We start from the raw sequence: 22,433 nt of genomic DNA on the forward strand, positions 1-22,433 counted from the left end.
CTTAAAATGATTTTGGGGGGGTTGTATCATTGATTTACAACAACATGCCTCCACTTTGAAGATGCAAAATAAGTCAATACTTTGTGAGCCACTTTCACAGCATTACAGCTGCTAGTCTCTGGGGCATGTCTCTATAGATTGCCATCTAGCCACTGGATTTTTGTCCATTCTCAAGGCAAAACGCTCCAACTTCTTCAAGTTGGAGCATTTCCGTTCAATTTTTACCAAACTCACTAAAAGTGCATAATAAAGCCTCTCTTGAAAAAGCCAACCTTACCCGAAAATATAAAAACTATCGGCCTATACGAATTCTTCCATTCCTCCAACATTTTTGAAAAAGTTGTTGCGCAGCAACTCACTGCCTTCCTGAAGACAAACAATGTATACGAAATGCTTCAGTCTGGTTTAGACCCCATCATAGCACTGAGACTCACTTGTGAAGGTGAAATGACCTTTAATGGCGTCAGACCGAGGCTCTGCATCTGTCCTCGTGCTACTAACCTAGTGCTGCCTTTGACACCATCGATCACCACATTCTTTTGGAGAGACTGGAAACCCAAATTGGTCTACACGGACAAGTTCTGGCCTGGTTTAGATCTTATCTGTCGGAAAGATATCAGTTTGTCTCTGTGAATGGTTTTTCCTCTGACAAATCAACTGTACATTTCGGTGTTCCTCAAGTTCCGTTTTAGGACCACTATGTGCACTATTATTTTACCCTTGGGATGTTATTCGAAAACATAATGTTAACTTTCACTGCTATGCGGATGACACACAGCTGTACATTTCAATGAAACATGGTGAAGCCCCAAAATTGCCCTCGCTAGAAGCCCGTTTTCAGACATAAGGAAGTGGATGGCTGAAAACGTTCTACTTTTAAACTCGGACAAACAAGAGATGCTTGTTCTAAGTCCCAAGAAACAAAGAGATCTTCTGTTAAATCTGACAATTAATCTTGATGGTTGTAAAGTCGTCTCAAATAAACTGTGAAGGACCTCGGCGTTACTCTTGACCCTGATCTCTCTTTTGACGAACATATCAACACTGTTTCAAGGACAGCTTTTTTCCATCTACGTAACATTGCAAAAATCAGATATTTTCTGTCCAAAAATGATGCAAAATATAATTCATGCATTTGTTACTTCTAGGTTAGACTACTGCAATGCTCTCCTTTCCGGCTACCCGGATAAAGCACTAAAATAACTTCAGTTAGTGCTAAAACGGCTGCTAGAATCCTGACTAGAACACAGAAATATTCGATCATATTACTCCAGTCTAGCTCCCTACACTGGCTTCCTGTTAAGCAAGGGCTGATTTCAAGGTTTTACTGTTAACCTATAAAGCGGTACATGGCTTGCTCCACTATCTTTCCGAGTTGGTCCTGCCGTACATACCTACACGTACGCTACGGTCACAAGACGCAGGCCTCTAATGTCCTAGAATTTCTAAGCAAACAGCTGGAGGCAGGGCTTTCTCCATAGATCTCCATTTTTATGAATGGTCTGCCTCCCATGTGAGAGACGCAGACTCGGTCTCAAACGTTAAGTCTTTACTGAAGACTTATCTTCAGTAGGTCATATGATTGAGTGGTAGTCTGGCCCAGGAGTGTGAAGGGTGAACGGAAAGGCTCTGGAGCAACGAACGCCCTTGCTGTCTCTGCCTGGCGGTTCCCCTCCACTGGGATTCTCTACCCTAACCCTATTACAGGGGCTGAGTCACTGGCTTACTGTGCTTTTCATGCCGTCCCTAGGAGGGGTGCGTCACTTGAGTGGGTTGAGTTACTGACGTGATCTTCCTGTCTGGGTTGGCGCCCCCCTTGGTTTGTGCTGTGGCGGAGATCTTTGTGGCTATACTCGGCCTTGTCTCAGGATGGTAAGTTGGTGGTTGAAGGTATCCCTCTAGTGGTGGGGGCTGTGCTTTGGCAATGTGGGTTATATCCTTCCTGTTTGCCCTGTCCGGATATCATCGGATGGGGCCACAGTGTCTCCTGACCCCTCCTGTCTCAGCCCCGTATTTATGCTGCAGTAGTTTGTGTCGGGGGCTAGGGCCAGTTTGTTATATCTGGAGTACTTTTCCTGTCTTATCCAGTGTCCTGTGTGAATTTAAGTATGCTCTCTCTTATTCTCTCCTTCTCTCTTTCTTTCTCTCTCTCGGGACCTGAGCCCTAGGACCATACGTCAGGACTACTGGCATGATGACTCCTTGCTGTCCCCAGTCACCTGGCCTTGCTGCTTGTCCAGTTTCAACTGTTCTGCCTGCAGTTATGGAACCCCTAACTGTCCCAGACCTGCTTGTGTCAACTCTTAATGATCGGCTATGAAAAGCCAACTGACATTTATTCCTGATTACTATTTGACCATGCTTGTCATTTATGAACATTTTGAACATCTTGGCTCTCTCTAATTCTCTCCTTCTCTCTTCTTTCTCTCTCTCGGAGGAACTGAGCCTAGGACCATACGTCAGGACTACCGGGCATGATGACTCCTTGCTGTCCCAGAGTACCTGGCCTTGCTGCTGTCCCAGTTTCAACTGTTCTGCCTGCGTTTAGGAACCCCTAACCTGTCCCAGACCTGCTGTTTCAACTCTTAATTATCGGCTATATTTTAATTCCAGGTTGTAAGGCAACAAAATAGGAAGAATTCCAAGGGGGGTGAATACTTTTGCAAGCCACTGTATTCCAAAACTTTTTTGATGTACTCAGAGGACCGTTATTAGCATGTTTTAACCACTCCTATAAAATTGTAGATAATTAGATACTCAACAAGGTCTGATTTCATTATTACTGAAACATGACCCAAGTGGTAAATATAAAGATCCAGTCCATTTAAAAAATTGGAGGCCCCTTAAAACTCAGTGTTGTGATGCAAAAATTATTCTGCATAGATATTTTTATTTTTATTGTTTGATATTATTCATCATAATCAGACAGGTTTTCTACATGGATGATACGTTGGAGATAATATAAGACAAGTATTGTAAACAATAGAACACTATTACAAATCTGGGATTTAATAGCTGACAGTGAAAAGGCTTTTGATAAAGTACGACTGGAATTCATATTTAAATTCCTGAAATATAAAAATTTTGGGGAATCTCTTATACAATGGGTTAAAGTTATGTATAGTAACCCTAGGTCTAAAATAGTAAATAATGGTTACTTCAATGTATTAAACTGTCAAGAGGAGTAAAACAAGGTTGTCCACTATCGGCATATCTACATTTATTATGGTCATTGAAATGTTAGCTATTAAAATCAGATCCAACAATAAAATCAAAGGGTCTAGAAATCCAGGCCTTAAAAAAAGGTGTCATTGTATGCTGATGATTCATGTTCTCTTTTAAATCCACAATTTGGATCCCTCCACAGCCTCATCAAGGATCTAGATAATTTTTCTAACCTCTCTGGATTAAAACCAAATTATGACAAGTGAACTATATTACATATTGGATCACAAAAAAACCCGTTTACATTACCGTGTCGTTTACCAATAAAATGGTCAGACGGTGATGTGGATTTATTCGGTATTCATATCCCGATTGAAAGAAAGGATCTCGGTACAGTACATTTTAATAGAAAGTTAGCAAAATAGATAAGATCTTGCTACCATGTAAAGGAAAATTATCTCAGAAAAGTCACTGTTTTTAAAACAAGCCAAAGAAAGATGGTTGCAATTTCAGTATAATCCACCTGACAAGACAGAACAAATAATACAAAAAATATTGTGGTTAAACTCAAATATACTAATCGATTAAAAAACAATACTTTTTGATTTAATATTGTTTTTAAAGTACGATTTTTGTAAATTATAAAATAAATAGTACTGATGGAGATATGTCACACATGCAGCTAACAAAACTATATGGAAATGTCTGCTCTACCCAAAATTACAACAAACTAATTGCAGCATTAACGCAAATAATGGAAGAGGCAAGAGGAAGGGGGAAAAAGTAAGTAACTTGTCTGTCGGCTCAGCATTAAAGACCAAAATTGGTTAAAGAAAATTGTGAAAAATAAAAAAGTATACCAGTTTCATGTCAGGACCCAAAACATTTACAGCTGTGCAATAGTTTGCAAAATAGTTGAAGAGTTTTTCGATGTACCGATTCCATGGCACATGATGTATGAACTGTTATAAAAATAAACATCCTCTCACTGTCAACTGAGCTTATTTTCAGCAAACTTAACATGTGTAAATATTTGAATGAACATAACAAGATTCACTGTATATCAGATACATCACACAGGTGTGTCAACTAAAATATATCCCAAACAAGATTGAAGAATGGCGCAAGTAGACAAAATGAAAATAAGTCAGTGATTGTGTCCATAGCAGTTCATATTAATTTGAGTGGTTACATATAATAAACTCAGCAAAAAAAGAAAACGTCCTCTCGCAGTCAATTGCGTTTATTTTCAGCAAACTTAACATGTGTAAATATTTGTATGAACATAACAAGATTCAACAACTGAGACATAAACTGAACAAGTGCCACAGACATGTGACTAACAGAAGGGGGGGGGGTCAAAATTAACAGTCAGTATCTGGTGTGGCCACCAGCTGCATTAAGTACTGCAGTGCATCTTCTCCTCATGGACTGCACCAAATTTGCCAGTTCTTGCTGTGAGATGTTACCCCACTCTTCCACCAAGGCACTTGCAAGTTCCCGGACATTTCTGGGGGGAATGGCCCTAGCCCTCACCCGCCGATCCAACAGGTCCCAGATGTGCTCGATGGAATTGAAATCTGGGCTCTTTGCTGGCCATGGCAGAACACTGACATTCCTGTCTTGCAGGAAATCATGCACAGAACGAGCAGTATGGCTGGTGGCATTGTTATGCTGGAGGGTCATGTCAGGATGAGCCTGCAGGAAGGGTACCACATGAGGGAGGATGTCTTCCCTGTAATGCACAGCGTTGAGATTGTCTGCAATGACAACAAGCTCAGTCCGATGATGCTGTGACACACCGCCACAGACCATGACGTACCCACCACCTCCAAATTGATCCCGCTCCAGAGTACAGGCCTCGGTGTAAAGCTTATTCCTTTGATGATAAATGCGAATACGACCATCACCCCTGTTGAGACAAAAACGCGACTCGTCAGTGAAGAGCACTTTTGCCAGTCCTTTCTGGTCCAGCGACGGTGGGTTTGTGCCCATAGGCGATGTTGTTGACAGTGATGTCTGGTGAGGACCTGCCTTACAACAGGCCCACAAGCCCATAGTCCAGCCTCTCTCAGCCTATTGCAGACAGTCTGAGCACTGATGGAGGGATTGTGCGTGTAACTCGGGCAGTTGTTGTTGCCATCCTGTACCTGTCCCGCAGGTGTGATGTTCTGATGTACCGATCCTGTGCAGGTGTCCATCCTGTCTCCCTATAGCGCTGTCTTAGGCGTCTCACAGTACAGACATTGCAATTTATTGCCCTGGCCACGTCCTCATGCCTCCTTGCAGCATGCCTAGAGGCATATTCACGCAGTTGAGCAGTGACCCTGGGTATCATTCTTTTGGTGTTTTTCAGAGTCAGTAGAAAGGCCTCTTTAGTGTCCTAAGTTTTCATAACTGTGACCTTAATTTCCTACCGTCTATAAGCTGTTAGTGTCTTAACGACCGTTCCACAAGTGCATGTTCATTAATTGTTTATGGTTCATTGAACAAGCATGGGAAACAGTGTTTAAACCCTTTACAATGAAGATCTGTGAAATTTTTACGAATTTCTCTTTGAAAGACAGGGTCCTGAAAACCATCCCAGCTCTGGAGATTTTGCTGCGAAGAGACAGAATCGTTAGATCATTTGATTTGGTGCTGTCCATATGTAGATTGTTTTTGGTCTCAGGTTCAGGAATGGCTGAAGAATTGCAACATTTTTCTGGAGCTAACTCTGGAGCTAATAGCACTGCTGGGTCATTTGAAAAATCATAATCAATCAATAATATAATAATAATGTCAGCAACTATTTTCATCTTTAATTTACAATCTGTAGAAACTATGAGAATAGAAAGGTTTAGAACTTTTGTGAAACATCACTGCACAGTTGAAAAATATATCGCAAAAAGAAATAAAAACTGGATCGTGTTCAGAAATAGATGGGACGGGTTGAGTGGAGCTGAAGTGTGGGATTAAAAACACCAAGATAACTAATGTCAAATGTACTGTGTCCGTAAAATATACAGTTCAAGTCGGAAGTTTACATACACCTTAGCCAAATCATTTAAACTCAGTTTTTCACAATTCCTGACATTTAATCCTAGTAAAAAGTCTGTGTCTTAGGTCAGTTAGATCACTTTATTTTAAGAATGTGATATGTCAGAATAATTGTTGAGAGAATGATTTATTTCAGCTTTTATTTATTTCATCACATTCCCAGGGTCAAACGTTTTGGGTAGCCTTCCACAAGCTTCCCACAATAAGTTGGGTGAATTTTGACCCATTCCCCCTGACAGAGCTGGTGTAACTGAGTCAGGTTTGTAGGCCTCCTTGCTCGCACACACTTTTTCTGTTCTGCCCACAAATGTTCTATAGGATTGGGGTCAAGACTTTGTGATGGCCACTCCAATACCTTGACTTTGTTGTCCTTAAGCCATCTTGCTACAACTTTGGAAGTATGCTTGGGGTCATTGTTCATTCGGAAGACCCATTTGCGACCAAGCTTTAACCTCCTCCTGACTGATGTCTTGAGATGTTGCTTCAATATATCCACATAATTTTCCTACCTCATGATGCCATCCATTTTGTGAAGTGCACCAGTCCCTCCCGCAGCAAAGCACCCCCACAACATGATGCTGCCACCCCCGTGCTTCGTGGCTGGGATGGTGTTCTTCGGCTTGCAAGCTTCCCCCTTTTTCCTCCAAACATAACGATGGTCATTATGGCCAAACAGTTCTATTTTTGTTTCATCAGACCAGAGGACATTTCTCCAAAAAGTACGATCTTTGTCCCCATGTGCAGTTGCCAACCATAGTCTGGCTTTTTATGGCGGATTTGAAGCAGTGGCTTCTTCCTTGCTGAGTGGCCTTTCAGGTTATGTCAGTATAGGACTTGTTTTACTGTGGATACAGATACTTTTGTACCGGTTTCCTCCAGCAACTTCACAAGGTCCTTTGCTGTTGTTCTTGGAATGATTCGCACTTTTCGCACGAAAGTACGTTCATTTCTAGGAGACAGAACGCGTCTCCTTCCTGAGTGGTATGATGGCTGCGTGGTCCCATGGTGTTTATACTTGCGTACTATTGTTTGTACAGATGAACGTTATACCTTCAGGTGTTTGGAAATTGCTCCCAAGGATGAACCAGACTTGTGGAGGTCCACTTTTTTTTTTATGAGGTCTTGGCTGATTTATTTTTATTTTCCCATGATGTCAAGCAAAGATACACTGAGTTTGAAGGTAGGCCTTCCACAGGTACACCTCCAATTGACTCAAATTATGTCAATTAGCCTATGTATTGGATAGGATAAACTTCTGACCCACTGGAATTGTGATAGTGAAATAATCTGACAGGAAACAATTGTTGGAAAAATTACTTGTGTCATGCACAAGGAAATGCCCTAATCGACTTGCCAAAACTATAGTTTGCTTTCCTAACTGACTGAGTATATTGGTTCCTGTCTTCGATATGTTGCATATCGCGGGGGCTATTTGATGCTAATGCCGTACGTCACATGATATTTTTATGCTGGTCAAGGGCAGTCAAGTCTGGGGTGAACCAAGGGCTTTATCTGTTCTTAGTTCTACATTTTTTGAATGGGGCATGCTTATTTAAGATGGAGTGGAAAGCACTTTTGAAGAGCGACCAGGCATCCTCTACTGACGAGATGAGGTCAATATCCTTCCAGGATACCTGGGCCAGGTCGATTTAGAAAGCCCTGCTCGCTGAAGTGTTTTAGGGAGTGTTTGACAGTGATGAGGGGTTGTCGCTTGACCGTGTACCCATTACGCACGCAGGCAATGAGGCAGTGATCGCTGAGATCCTGGTTGAAGACAGCAGAGGTGTATTTAGAGGGCAGGTTGGTCAGGATGATATCTAAGAGGGTGCCCCATGGTTACGGATTTAGGGTTGTACCTGGTAGGTTCCTTGATGATTTGTGTGAGATAGATGCCCTCAAACTTAGATTGTAGGATGGCCGTGGTGTTAAGCATGTCCCAGTTTAGGTCACCTAACAGTATGAACTCTGAAGATAGATAGGGGGCGGTCAATTCACATTTGGTGTCCAGGCCATAACTGGGGGCCGAGGGGGGTCTATAACAAGCGGCACCGGTGAGAGACTTGTTTCTGGAAAGGTGGATTTTTAAAAGTAGAAGCCCAAATTGTTTGGGCACAGACCTGGATAGTAATGACAGAACTCTGCAGGCTATATCTGCAGTAGATTGCAACTCCGCCCCCTTTGGCAGTTCTATCTTGTCGGAAAATGTTATAGTTAGGGATGGAAGTTTCTGGATTTTTGGTGGCCTTCCTAAGCCAGGATTCAGACACTGCTAGGACATCTGGGTTAGGGGAGTGTGCTAAAAGCAGTGAGGAAAACAAACTTAGGGAGGAGGCTTCTAATGGTAACATGCATGAAATCAATGCTTTTATGGTTACAAAAGTCAACAAATGAGAGGGCCTGGGGAATGGGAGTGATGCTGGGGGCTGCAGGGCCTGGGTTAACCTCTACATCACCAGAGGAACAAAGGAGGAGTAGCATAAGAGTACGGTTACAGGCTAAAAGAACTGGTCGTCTAGTGCGTTCGGAACAGAGAGTAAAAGGAGCAGGTTTCTGGTCACGGAAGAATAGATTCAAGGCATAATGTACAGACAAGGGTATGGTAGGATGTGAGTACAGTGGAGGTAAGCATTGAGTGACGATGAGAGAGGTGTTGCCTCTAAAGGCACCATTTAAGTCAGGTGCGGTAACTGCATGTGTGTGGGGTGGAACATAAGGGCTAGCTAAGACATATTGAGCAGGGCTGGAGAATCTACAGTGAAATAAGACAAAATTACTAACCAAAACAGCAGTTGACAAGGCATATTGACATTAGGGAGAGGCATGTGTAGCCGAGTGATCATAGGGTCCACTGAGTAGCTAGGCGAGCTGGAGGCGTGGCGATTCAGACAGCTAGCAGGCCGGGGCTGGAAGCATGCTTGCAGATGAGCCTCAGGGGGACGTCGCAATGGGAGAGTCTGAAACCCCCTCGGACTGTTATGTCGGCAGACCAGTCGTGATGGATCGACGGGGCTCCGTGTCGGCAGCAAAAGGTCCAGGCCAATTGGCAGAAGAGGTATTGAAGCCCAGGAATTATCTGATGGAATTCTTCAGCTAGCCAGGAGAAGGGCCTAGCTCGAGGCTAGCTCCAGGCTAACTGGTGCTTGCTTCGGGACAGAGACGTTAGACAGGGGTAGCGACTCGGATAGCAGCTAGCTAGCTGCGATGATCTGGAGTAAAGGTTCAGAGCTTGCGGTAGGAATTCGGAGATGTGGTAGAGAAAAGCAGTCCGATATGCTCTGGGTAGATATCGCACTGTGCAGGCTGGCAAGAGTTGCCCGGGCTGAGGCTGGCAGTCCGAGTTAATTAACGGCGATGACCGCTAGCAGTGGCTAACTGAGTCCTAGCTTGTAGCTAGTTAGCTGGCTAGCTTCAGAAGGAGGTTTCCGGTTCAAAAGTGTAAAAATATCAGATCCATACCACATTGGGTGAGGCGGGTTGCAGGAGAGTATGTTCAGTCCGTAGATGGAAAATGAGATTTTAAATAAATAAATCAAATCTATAAAGAAAAACGATATATGCAAGGGACGGGACAAGACAATCAAAACAGACATCCCCACTGCTATGCCATCTTGGAAAAGAAAAACATGTGTTCATAACATGTGTACTACACACTTCAAGCATTGACCCCCCAGAGAGACACATGATCTAACCCATGACCCATCTGCAAATAGATTAGGGTTATTCTGGACTAAGCCAATTGCCACAGATTATTCTGGAAATAGCCAATAGGTACATGGTTAGGGTTATTCCGTCAAAGGGCAAGAGGGGATGGATCATGGATCCCTTTAAATACCAATCTTGAACTGTCTATCATTAAAACCAATACAACATAATGCTTAAACGTCTCCAGTAAATAGAATCTGTGACGCCTTTAAATCTCCACTTCTCTAATGTGTTTATCTGTAGAATTCCTGGCTACATTTGAAACATATCTCCTCCCAGGGAACTATTTAACACTGGAAACAGGGATAGGGATGAGGAATTAACTAGTTGATAGCATTATGAGTGACAGATTGACTGGATCTCTTTATCTAAACAGCCAAATGCACAGTTGTCACTGTGTAAAACTTAGAAGGTAGTGGTAATTCAATCTTCTAGCCTAGGGCAGATAGGCGATAACATGATAATGGTGTGTGAGGATAGGGGTTGGGGAACACACATAAGAACAATGGAATGTACCTGGGGTGATGACAGACCAGCATAGCTTTACCCGGTAAACATATGGAGGAAATGTGGAGTTCAGCCAATTTATGTAACACTAACGTTTATTGACTAAGTCAGTTACTGTATATAGATATCGAGAACCATGGCTTATGTAGAGAGATATCTCCCCCATTCAGAACTCCAAGTCTGAATGCAGCTCAGTTGCTCAAGGGTTGGTTTAAGAGATAAGCACATGTAGATGTTAGATATCAAATCAATGTTTATTGGTCACGTGCACAGGATACAGGTGCAGTAAAACGGTGCAGTAAAATTCTTACTTGCAAGCTCTCCTCAACAGTGCATATACACAGCTTTCCATGTTACTACATATAAATGTGGTTTGAATGGAGGTGGAATTGAGCCAGTCTGTGCTGGAATGGAACAGGGCACCAGAAACGATCAATCTCATCCCTCTCAATTAATCTTACCCCTCTCTCTTTTCTCTCTTCTTAGTGCCAAGCTGAAGAACCACAAGGAGGTTTGTATCAACCCTGAGACCAAGTGGCTGCAGCAGTACCTGAATAACGCCCTCAACAAGTAAGAAACCCCTTGAGAGAACCTGTAACCTAAAAAGTATTCTCTTCATGTCTACACAGAGACATGGTATCTGAGAGTAACGGAAAATTACAGTCTTCCTGAAAATGTCATTCACCCTATTCTGGGGCGGCAGGGTAGCCTAGTGGTTAGAGCGTTGGACTAGTAACTGAAAGGTTGCAAGTTCGAATCCCTGTGCTGACAAGGTACAAATCTGTTGTTCTGCCCCTGGCTGTTAACCAACTGTTTCTAGGCAGTCATTGAAAATAAGAATGTGTCCTTCTTATGGCTGCATCCCGCTAACGGGATCGATATGACAACAGCCAGTGAAAGTGCAGGGCGCCAAATTCAAACAGAAATCTCATAATTAAAATTCCTCAAACATACATGTGTTTTATATAATTTTAAAGGTAATCTTGTTGTTAATCCCACCAAAGTGTCTGATTTTGAAATATGCTTTTCAGCGAAAGCACTACAAACGATTGTTAGGTCACCACCAAACCACAATAAGCACAGCCATTTTTCCAGAGAAATATAGCAGTCACAAAAAGCAGAAATAGAGATAAAATTAATCACTAACCTTTGATCTTCATCAGATGACACTCATATGACTTCATGTTATCAGACAAAACATGCATGTATTGTTTGATAAAGTTCATATTTATATCAAAAAATCAGAGTTTACATTGGTGCGTTACATTCACTAGTTCCAAAAACATCAAGTGATTTTGCATAGCCACATCATTTCAAACGAGAAATACTCATCATAAATGTAGATGATAATACAAGTTATACACATGGAATTATAGATATACCTCTCCTTAATGCAACTGCTGTGTCAGATTTAAAAAAAAAAACTTTACGGAAAAAGCAAATCATGCAATAATCTGAGACAGCGCTCAGAACAATAGCCAAATGTTGGAGTCAACAGAAACCAGAAAATACATGATAAATGTTTCCGTACCTTTGATGAACTTCATCAGAATGCAGTCCTAGGAATCCCAGGTCCACAATAAATGCTTGATTTGTTCGATAATGTCCGTTATTTATGTCCAATTAGCTACTTTGGTTAGCGCGTTTGGTAAACAATTCCAAAGTCACAAAGCGCGTCCACTATAACGTGACGAAATGTCCAAAAGTTCCAACAGTCAGTAGAAACATGTCAAACGATGTACTGAATCAATCTTTAGAATGTTGTTAACATACATCTTGAATAACGTTCCAACCCGGAGAATTAGATTGACTTCAGTTGAGCGATGGAACGGAGCTGCCTATCACGTGAACGCGCATGGTCAAAGCATGGTCAGCTCGTGGCAGTGGTGACTAATTCCTGTCTCCGTCGGCCCCCCTTCACATTAGAGTCATCAGACAAAGTTCTATTGACTGTTGACATCTAGTGGAAGCCGTAGGAAGTGAAAACTCATCAATATCTCGCYGYAATTTCAATGAGAGCTTGGTTGAAAATCTGCCACCCCAGAAAAAATCCAAACAGGAAGTGGAACTTCTCAGGTTTTTGCCTGCCATATGAGTTCTGTTATACTCACAGACATAATTCAAACATTTTTAGAAACTTCAGAGTGTTTTCTATCCAATACTAATAATAATATGCAAATATTAGCAACTATGACTGAGGAGCAGGCCGTTTACTCTGGGCACCTCTGTGCACCTTTCATCCAAGCTACTCAATACTGCCCCTGCAGCCATAAGAAGTTAACTGACTTGCCTAGTTAAATAAAGGTAGAATATATATATATATTTTAATTCTCCAAATCATACAGTAGTAAAGTAGTACACGCTCATGGCCGAATCTGGTATTGATCTGCATACATGTGTAAATCCCAATTTTCACGGACGTCTGCCATTGACATTCATAGGCCTAGGCTACATGATTCAGGGGAAAGTAAGAGTTATCTTTGCAAATATGAAATGATTAGGATTGGGCTCTCAGCCACAGACTGCTCTACAAAAACAGTAAGACATTTTACATTGAACTAAATCAGATGGTCTGGTCACATTCAGGATAGCTTGAACACATATGTTTTTGCACCCTAAAAGAAACAATATCCTCCACACGAATGGACAGTTTTTGTGTTTTGGGAATATATCGTTCGTGATGTCCCCTAAATGTTCCCACCAGACTGTTCCCACAACCTAATGAAGCATTCTGGGAACCTTTTAAAGAACAGACTAAATGTGTTCTGAGAATGTTCTTGCAATGTCAGGCGAATGTTTTATATAAACATTGTACAATCACCAGCACACCTGGACAGTTTTTGTGTTATGAARACATTTGCTGTAAACTAACGAATGTTCTGGGAACTTTCACAGAATTTTTTTTGGTTTGCTGGGTACCTACTCTAAAATATGGTGGTGGATCTTTGATGTTATGGGGTTATTTGCTTCTACTGGTCCTGGGTCCCTTGAAAGGTAATGGAAACAGGGTGTCAATCATTTTGTGAAGCAACATCTCTTTCTCTGAGCAATTGTATTAGTACAAAATAATATTATTTTACCTCTTTTTTTTGTTGCATGCACTATGTAAGGGATAATCAATGAGGGGCTATGCATTCTATGGAAAATAATGAACGACGTGGAAGGTGTGTCCAACGACACGCTAGCAGAGTGGAACTGACCTTCCACGTAGTTGCATTAGTTTCCAGAGATCGCATAGAACCCTGAGTTGATTGTCCCTACCATGGCTATAGTTTAATTAATTTGCCGGTATAAATATGTTCTAGGGAGTTTTTCCTAGCCACCGTGCTTCTACATCTGCATTGCTTGCTGTTTGGGGTTTTAGGCTGGGTTTCTGTATAGCACTTTGTGACATCGGCTGAAAAGGGCTTCATGAATCGATTTGATTGATTGGATTCAACATCTACTGAAGTAGCTAGCAAGTTTACTAGATAGCTACTGTAGTTGCCGTGGTAACCAAACCATCAGTCCTAGCTTGCTGTTATGAAAATGTATTTCGATAACAATTTWAAAAAAATAAAAAATAAAAAATATATATATTTTTTAAATTCGACATTTGCTTTCAAGCAGCTTAAGAATGAAAGAATGAAAGAAGAATGAACTATAGCCATTGAATTCTACTGTGCTGATATGCCGTGTGTTAGAGGGAAATAATGCACACTCTAGAATGCCCTTCAAGACAATCAGAAATGAATATTCAACAATGCCATGGTATAAAGCTCAGTATTTTATTTATTTTATACATTCATTTTTGCTCTTTATCAAGGGTGTCAATACAAGGGTGTCAATAATTTTGGACCCCACTGTATATGTTTTCTTCCTCTGTAAGGGTTAAGAGAGGAATACTAATTAGAGACGCACCCACATAATTAAAACTTCCTCAAACATGAGCACAAATCTTGCTCTGACATGATGTCAAGTTCATTTACCATCTATGCCATTCAATTACCATCTATGTTATAAATATAGCTACCTGACGTCTATGTTATGTATATGTGTTCTCGACTTTGCCTTTACTTTGAACTCGGTCATCGGGAATACGTGTTCTTATTTTTTTCTGGACACTCTTCCATAAAGCCCAGCTCTGTGGAGTGTACGGCTTAAAGTGGTCCTATGAACAGATACTCCAATTTCCGCTGATTTGATTTGGAGCTTTGCAGTTCCTTCAGGGTTATCTTCGGTCTCTTTGTTGCCTCTCTGATTAATGCCCTCCTTGCCTGGTCCGTGAGTTTTGGTGGGCAGCCCTCTCTTGGTAGGTTTGTTGTGATGCCATATTCTTTATATTTTTTTAATAATAGATGTAATGGTGCTCCGTGGGATGTTCAAAGTTTCTGGTATTTAAAAAAAAAACCCAACTCTGATCTGTACTTCTCCACAACTTTGTCCCTGACCTGTTTGGTGAGCTCCTTGGTCTTCATAGTACCCCTTGCTTGGTGGTGCCCCTTGTTTTGTTGTATTGCATGCCTTACAGGACAGGTGTATATATACTGAGATCATGTGACACTTAGATTGCACACAGGTGGACTTTATTTAACTAATTATGTGACTTCTGAAGGTAATTGGTTGCACCAGATCTTATTTAGGTGCTTCATAGAAAGGGGTGAATACATATGAACGCACCACTTTTCTGTTTTTTATTATACTGAAACAATAAATAAAAAATCATTTCACTTCACCAATTTTGACTATTTTGTGTTTGTCCATTACATGAAATCCAAATAAAAATATATTTAAATTACAGGTTGTAATGCAACAAAATAGGGAACACGCCAAGGGGGATGAATACTTTTGCAAGACTCTGTATTACACATTTTGATGTCATACAGCCTGAATTCAAAATGTATTTTAAAAAAATACAAAAATCTCACCCATCTACACACAATACCCCATAATGACAAAGTGAAAACATGTTTTTAGAATTTTTTRCAAATGTATTGAAAATTAAATACAGCATATATATAATTTACATACATTTTCACACCCCTGAGTCAATACATGTTAGAATCACATTCGGCAACGATTACAGCTGTGAGTCTTTTTGGGTAAATCTAAGAGTTTTGCGCACCAGGATTGTACAACATTTGCACATCATTCTTTTAAAAATGATTCAAGCTCTGTCAAGTTTGTTGTTGATCATTGTTAGACAGCCATTTTCAAGTCTTGCCATAGGTTTTCAAGCCGATTTAAGTCAAAACTTTAACAAGGCCACTCAGGAACATTCAATGTCATCATGTTAAGCAACTACAGTGTATATTTGGCCTTGGATTTCAGGTTATTGTCCTGCTGAAAAGGTGACTGTCTCCCAGCTCTATTTAGTTTATTTTTTATCCCCCCAAAAAACTCCCTAGTCCTTGCCAATGAAAAGCATACACATAACATAATGCAGCCATCACCATGTTGGAAAATATTTTGAATGCTACCCAGTGATGTGTTGGATTTGCCCCAAACATAATGCTTTGTATTCAGGACATAAAGTACATTTTTTGCCACATTTTATTTGCTTTAGTGCCTTATTGCAAACAGGATGCATGTTTTGGAATATTTTTTATTCTGCACAGGCTTCCTTCGTTTCACTCTGTCATTTAGGTTAGTATTGTGGAGTCACTACAATATTGTTGATCCATCCTCAGTTTTTTTCCTATCACAGCCATTAATCTCTAACTGATTAAAAGTCACCATTGGCCTCATGGTGAAATTCCTGAGAGGTTTCCTTCCTCTCCAGCAACGGAGTTAGGAAGGACGGCTGTGTCTTTGTAGCGACTGGCGGTATTGATTCACCATGCTCAAAGTGATATTCAATGTCTGCTTTTTTATGTTTACCCATCTACCAATAGGTGCCCTTCTTTGCGAGGCACTGGAAAACCTCTCTGGTCTTTGTGGTTAAATGAGTGTTTGAAATTCACTGCTCGACTGAGGGACCTTACAGATTATTGTATGTGTTGGGTACAGAGATGAGGTAGTCATTCAAAAATAATGTTCAACAATATTATTGCACACAGTGAGTACATGCAAATCTTTACTCGTGAATTTCAAATTATGCTGAAGACACATCTTCACACATTTTAAAGAGAGAGAGAGAGAACTGCAGGTCAAGAGGACACCGGATGACCACCAGAGGGTGTAGCAGATGTGACAAGTATAACTCTGGGAGGCAGACTATAACTAAAACAAATAGTCATTAATCTAAAAACAGTGGCACATCAGTCAAGTGGTTGACCTGAACTCACAGGGAGGAAACAGGAAAAAAATTGATGGCTCTGTTAACTGTCTTATATTCATACTCTGTTTTGTTCTTTCAGGATGAAGAAATCCAAGCAGACCAACTAGAGAGCCCGCAGGAAGACCAACAGATATGTAACATGAGACGTGTAGCTTGTAATATGTAACATGTACTCTCCCGTCACGCACGCTGAACAGCACTTATCCTGTCCATCGCGGAACCATCCAACCCACGGCTTTCCAAAACCACCACCCCTGTTACCATCACCACCTGCACCCCTTATAGACTCCACCCCTGCTAGTGCCAAGTGCAATTATATCTGTGTGAGTGTATGTTTTTATCAATTATGTATATACCATTTTTTCTTATACTATTTCATCAGTAAAGAGCAATTTTTTGTTGCTGTTTTGGCCACTGGCTTCTCTGTCATTCAGGAGTTAGGACTGGGCTTAAAGTAGGCATTGATGGGGCTGAGATGGTGAGAGAGGAAGGATTCATGACAGGATTCAAGCCTCAATCCAACTTTATCAGCTTGTTCTGGGGAGTGTACAAGGTTCAACAGTACATTCTGGGAAAGATCCAAGGGGCATGGAGGTGTTCACACATGCATGGCAGAGCCACTAGAACATACTACCCTTAGCCCTCCCCCTCGTTTTCGAGTGTCCCTCGGTGGGGGAGTGGCACTCAAATGGAGCAACTAGTGGTAGGGAGAGCTATAATAACACTTGGGAATGGGACATCGCTACATCACTTGCGCACATCAGAAACGGCCACGGGCACCACGTAATTCATTGATGATGAACCTTGTGTTTTTCAGAATGCCTATACTGGCTGCAGTAATAACTTTCCTTATATTTCTCATGCAACAAATATGTACTTACCATATAAGCAACAAATGAGAACAGCAGTAGTACAGAAGCAGGACTTTTATTCCATAGCGGTTTAACAGTCACATTTCCTTCACAGTCATTACCAGTGAAGGCACTTTAGCTAGAACAATTAAAACAACTGTTCTCAACTAATATTTATACCAAACGTTTTCAGGGTCCATACACAGATCGGCTACATAGCTACACATCCATAGCATACAGGTATTTTTATCCTCCACTGCACACAATAAGGAAGAAAAAGTTAGCTACTGCTACGCAGGGATTGGAACCAAAATTATTTTCCAATCTCTTTATTCTGAACCACCATTTTTTTGTTTCGTTCCACTGTTCCGATTGGAAAAATACAGTTCTGAACCGGTTTGAACCAAAAGAAAGGACTGATTTTATATCGTTCCTTTCTATTCGTTTTTAACCTGTGAAATCAACATAAAAAAAAATAAAATAAAACATTTAATCAATCAGCAGATGTCAAAGTGCTTATACAGAAACCCAGCCTAAGACCCCAAACAGCAAGCAATGCAGATGTTGAAGCACGGTGGCTAGGAAAAACTCCCTAGAAAGGCAGGAACCTATAGAGGAACCAGGCTCTGAAGGGTGGCCAGTCCTCTTCTGGCTGTGCCGGGTGGAGATTATACGAGTACATGGTCATTAAGCCAGATGGTTCTTCAAGATGTTCAAATGTTCATAGATGACCAGTAGGGTCAAATAATCACCAATCAGTGCGGATAGAGCAGGTAGGCTAGTTGTTGACATGCATGATGGACAGACAAGTGTAGCCTAAGGCGCAAAATGCGACTGAAATTTTGCAGGTGGGGAGAGAGGGTTGAGGAGGAGGCTTGGAGCGCTGGGAATCTTGTCATGACATGCATTATCTCCACAGAATTATGTCTAGGAGGAGCGACTTCTAAAGACAAACTTTGAATGTCCTTTGAGCTAGCTAGCTAACAAGCTTGTGTGTGCAGTGGCATGAGAATTAAAAACACGTCTTACCTTTTGTAGTTAATAAAACATGCTAACTAGGCATATAGTATCCTTAACTAGCATTGAAAAAGTTTACCAATTCTCTAGCTAATTAATCTCTCTCCCTATCTTCTGAATCAAGCTTGTAATGGCAGTGCAGTAGCCTATGCTTCGGTGGGGTGAGTGGCAGGTTGCAGGCAGACACTGAAATAAGTGAAAGAGAGAGGGCTTTGCATAGGCACTTTGTTGTGGGACTAGAAAAAAACTGCTTGGAATGTAAATAACGTTATTAACCAATGCTTTTAAAATAATGTTTCTGTTTCGGAACAGTATGGATCACTTTCGTTCCAGGTTTCATTTATGCTTCTTTATTTTTTTATATATTTTTTTCACTTTTCAGTTCTGTTCCCTGAACTGGTTCCAAGCCCTGCTGCTACGTTACCTGCATTGGCAAATATCTTCAATCTCTAACGTTAATGTTACGTTACTACAATAAAGTGACTGACTTTGAAATATTTTTTAATAAAGGCAAAATTACAAACATTCTACATTCAATTTGCAGTAAAGTTAGCCAGGTAGTTAGTTAGCTAGCTAGATTCTTTACATCAGCTGGATTTCACAAGATGACAGGCTGGATTGTTCAGGATTCCCTAAAACATTAAACAACACAAATTACAATTCATACAAATGTCAAACGCCCATATAGCAAGCTAAATGTATAGCTAGTTGACTAATGTTAGCGAGTCAGCTAGATAGCTTGTTAATAAGTAGATTTTCGTGAATTAACTTTGACTTAAAATATGCAGAATCACATGTCTCTAGATTAACTAACATATTTCTCTGAACTGTAAATGTTTTGCACGATTCATTATGAAGTAATCATGCATCTCAATTTCCTTCGTTTGGAGGGCCAACTAAATCTTTTTTTATTTCACTAGGCAAGTCAGTTAAGAACACATTCGTATTTACAATGACAGCTTACCAGGGAACAGTGGGTTAACTGTCTTGTTCAGGGGCAAAATGACAGATTTCTACCTTGTCAGCTCAGGGATTTGATCCAGCAACCTTTCGGTTATTGGCCCTAGCAACCTTTCGGTTATTGGCCCACCACTCTTACCACTAGGCTACCTGCCACCCCAAACTAGAGGGCTGAAAAGGCACTACCCCTCAAAGTTGAATTGGAACAGCACTACGACTCGATGAGGATTGAGGGATTGCACAAAATGGAGGGGTAGGGCTATAGGGGGGTATTGGGATTGAGCCTATGTCTGCCTATGTCTACACACAGGAGTGATTGGACATCCAGGTCTAGTACCCAATCAACCAATACTTTTTGTTTGGTATCCAGCCATGCTGCATGTTGAAGTATTTTATATAAACAGTCTTAATGTGAAAAGAGTCTAGATGTTATTCTCCGAGCAGCTTCAGAAGAGACACAGATATACTGTTTGCCAAAATTCATTGGAGATTTAGAATTTCAGTCAGCGACACATTGGCACTAAAAGTTCCAAGATAATGACTCTAGTTAGAATTATAATTACAATGTTGTTGTCATGTTTGGTGTCAACAGTTGGTTGATAACTGTGGCTCTGGTAGTGAGACCATGTATGACCCGGTCACTGCATGTGTGTGTTTGTTTGTGTGTCGGTGTATGTATGTGAACGTGTGGGCTGTTTTAGCTGTTAGGGGAACACGGTCAATGAGAGATAATGTGGAATGATATGCTGCTGTTGCATTTCCGGTCTCTCTGAAAATTCTAGAACACCTGGAGTCAGAACTCTGCTAATTGAGCGACCAATGAGAGGGTAGCGGTCCGCAGCTCCGTCACAGTTCTGGAAACATTAAAGGAGCAGTATGTCCAGATTTTATTAAAGGAACAGTTAACCCAGATTGTTAAAATAACAGTACATCCATATTACATTAAAGGGATAGTTCACTCAGATGACTAATAACTTTGTAGTTCAGGTTTCCCTTTAATTCTGACATTGAGATTTTCATACAGTAATGTACTCTGGTCAAACACATGCAGTGGGTTAACCAAATCATGTTTGTTGTCAGCCAGACTACCATGTAAATGTGTCATGCAACATTATGGAATTTATGAAGTATCATATTTAGCAAACCACACACTATGAAAATCAATGTTATAGGAGGTAATATAGAACACGTCATAATCTCATCAGCAGTTGTAGTGTGATAGTATTAGTAGCAGTATAAGTAGTGCAGGGACCAATAATTGAATTACATTTTTTAATTGGGGGGGACTCAGTTGGGGTCTCAACTCACTGTTGAGAGTTAGAATAATAGCATACACAAGGTGCAATTTTGAAATTTTTGCATTAGCAGTCACTCAGTTAGCCCATGTCAGCGATTTTTTTTCCCCAAATGTATTTATTATTGCTAAATTAGTCTGGCAGCCAGCTATCTAAACTTGTAGTAAGCATGGTCGTATTACAGACCGGGGTATGGCCCATTGATCATCATACTAAAAACTGCAAACCCTATTGCTGGAAATTAGCTGTAAATCTGTTAATTCCTCTCCGCCCCACTGTGAAATAAGTAGAGGGCATGAATTGAGGGCATGCAGACCCACGAGCCACTATGTCCCCTCATGATGAGTAAAAAAAAAAWGTGTGGCCCCCACCCCCATCAAAGTTGCCCATCCCTGATCTAGTGGAATAGAGTGGCTTGGTTACCTATTAAAATGTCATATACTGTATGTTATTTTGGATACCGATGCACTTTATGTCCAACATATTCATTAATTTTCATTTACATTTTAGTCATTTAGCAGACACTTATCCAGAATCTTAAAAGGTCGACTTTGGGCAAAATCAAATAAAAAACGTCTTTAAACAATTCATTGATCAATGCACCATCATACCAGGTCATTTAATGCTTGAAAAAACTTGATGAATAAGATATTTGGCTACAGAAGTGCTATTTCTTACCGATCTCTACAGCTTCCATCCAAAAACAAATCCTGTGAAATTACGTCAACACATACTGGAGAAGTTACTGGCTAGCTACAGAGGCTAGCTTAGCTAACAAACTAGCTATGTTGGTCGTCGCGCATGACCAGAATGACCCACCAATGTCACACCCCATTTCTGTTTTAAAATGGAGAATGGGGTGGAGTTGGATGGCTTTTTTGTGCCCAAAGTTGACCTTTAAGATAGCTGGGTGACACAACCACATATCAGTCATAGCAACAACAAAAAAATCCCTCAATAAAGTAGTTAGCAACAATACATAACTTTAGAATGTGATAATGAGAACAAGAATAGGATCCACATTAGTCAACTGTTGTTTTTGTACTTTTTTACTTTACATTTTTTGGTACTTTTAATGTACTTTTTCATATATATAATCTTAAGTATGAGACATCACATTTTCATTTTGAACCTTTATCTTTCCATAGGTTAAAGATGTACTCTTTTATACGTCAAACACACAACGTTCTTATGAAGGAGCTAGATGTAACATCATTTCAATGTTAAACTGTATATTGTTGAGTTAAACATAGTCTTTTAACCATGAATAAAAAGTATTAATTTCTATGTTTGCATCTTTTTTTTAAAAGTAAATGGGGGGTGATTGGCAACACTCAAATTAAGTTGCTTTCATGACATTGTTAATCTACACTGAGTGTAGAAAACATTATGAACACCTGCTCTTTTCATGCAAATCTTGATGAAATAGGTTCTGCTCCTTCAGGGTAACTCACTGCCCAAGCAAAGCTTGAATATAAAATACCCTACAAGCAGTGAGAGCAGTATGTGTTAACTATCTGCCCATCTTGCCAATTTTTCATTTATTTTTTTATTTCACCTTTATTTAACCAGGTTCCTACCTGGTTAAATAAAGGTGAAATAAAAAGTTGAGAACAAGTTCTCATTTACAACTGCGAC

At 40.6% G+C, this 22,433-nt stretch overlaps 1 protein-coding gene across 1 annotated transcript in view; it reads left to right on the forward strand.

Moving 5' to 3' along the window:
* Window positions 1-22,082, forward strand: part of LOC111977450 (stromal cell-derived factor 1) — a 40,208-nt gene extending 18,126 nt beyond the window's left edge. The window contains exons 3-4 of the mRNA XM_024006883.3: window positions 10,900-10,983; window positions 16,752-22,082. Of these exons, the coding sequence (XP_023862651.1) occupies window positions 10,900-10,983; window positions 16,752-16,779 (112 nt within the window). The 3' untranslated portion in view covers window positions 16,780-22,082. The remainder of the gene's footprint in view (window positions 1-10,899; window positions 10,984-16,751) is intronic.
* The last annotated feature ends 351 nt before the right edge of the window (window positions 22,083-22,433 follow it).

Source organism: Salvelinus sp. IW2-2015, linkage group LG18 (assembly GCF_002910315.2).
Source record: "Salvelinus sp. IW2-2015 linkage group LG18, ASM291031v2, whole genome shotgun sequence".
Taxonomy (NCBI): Eukaryota; Metazoa; Chordata; class Actinopteri; order Salmoniformes; family Salmonidae; genus Salvelinus; species Salvelinus sp. IW2-2015.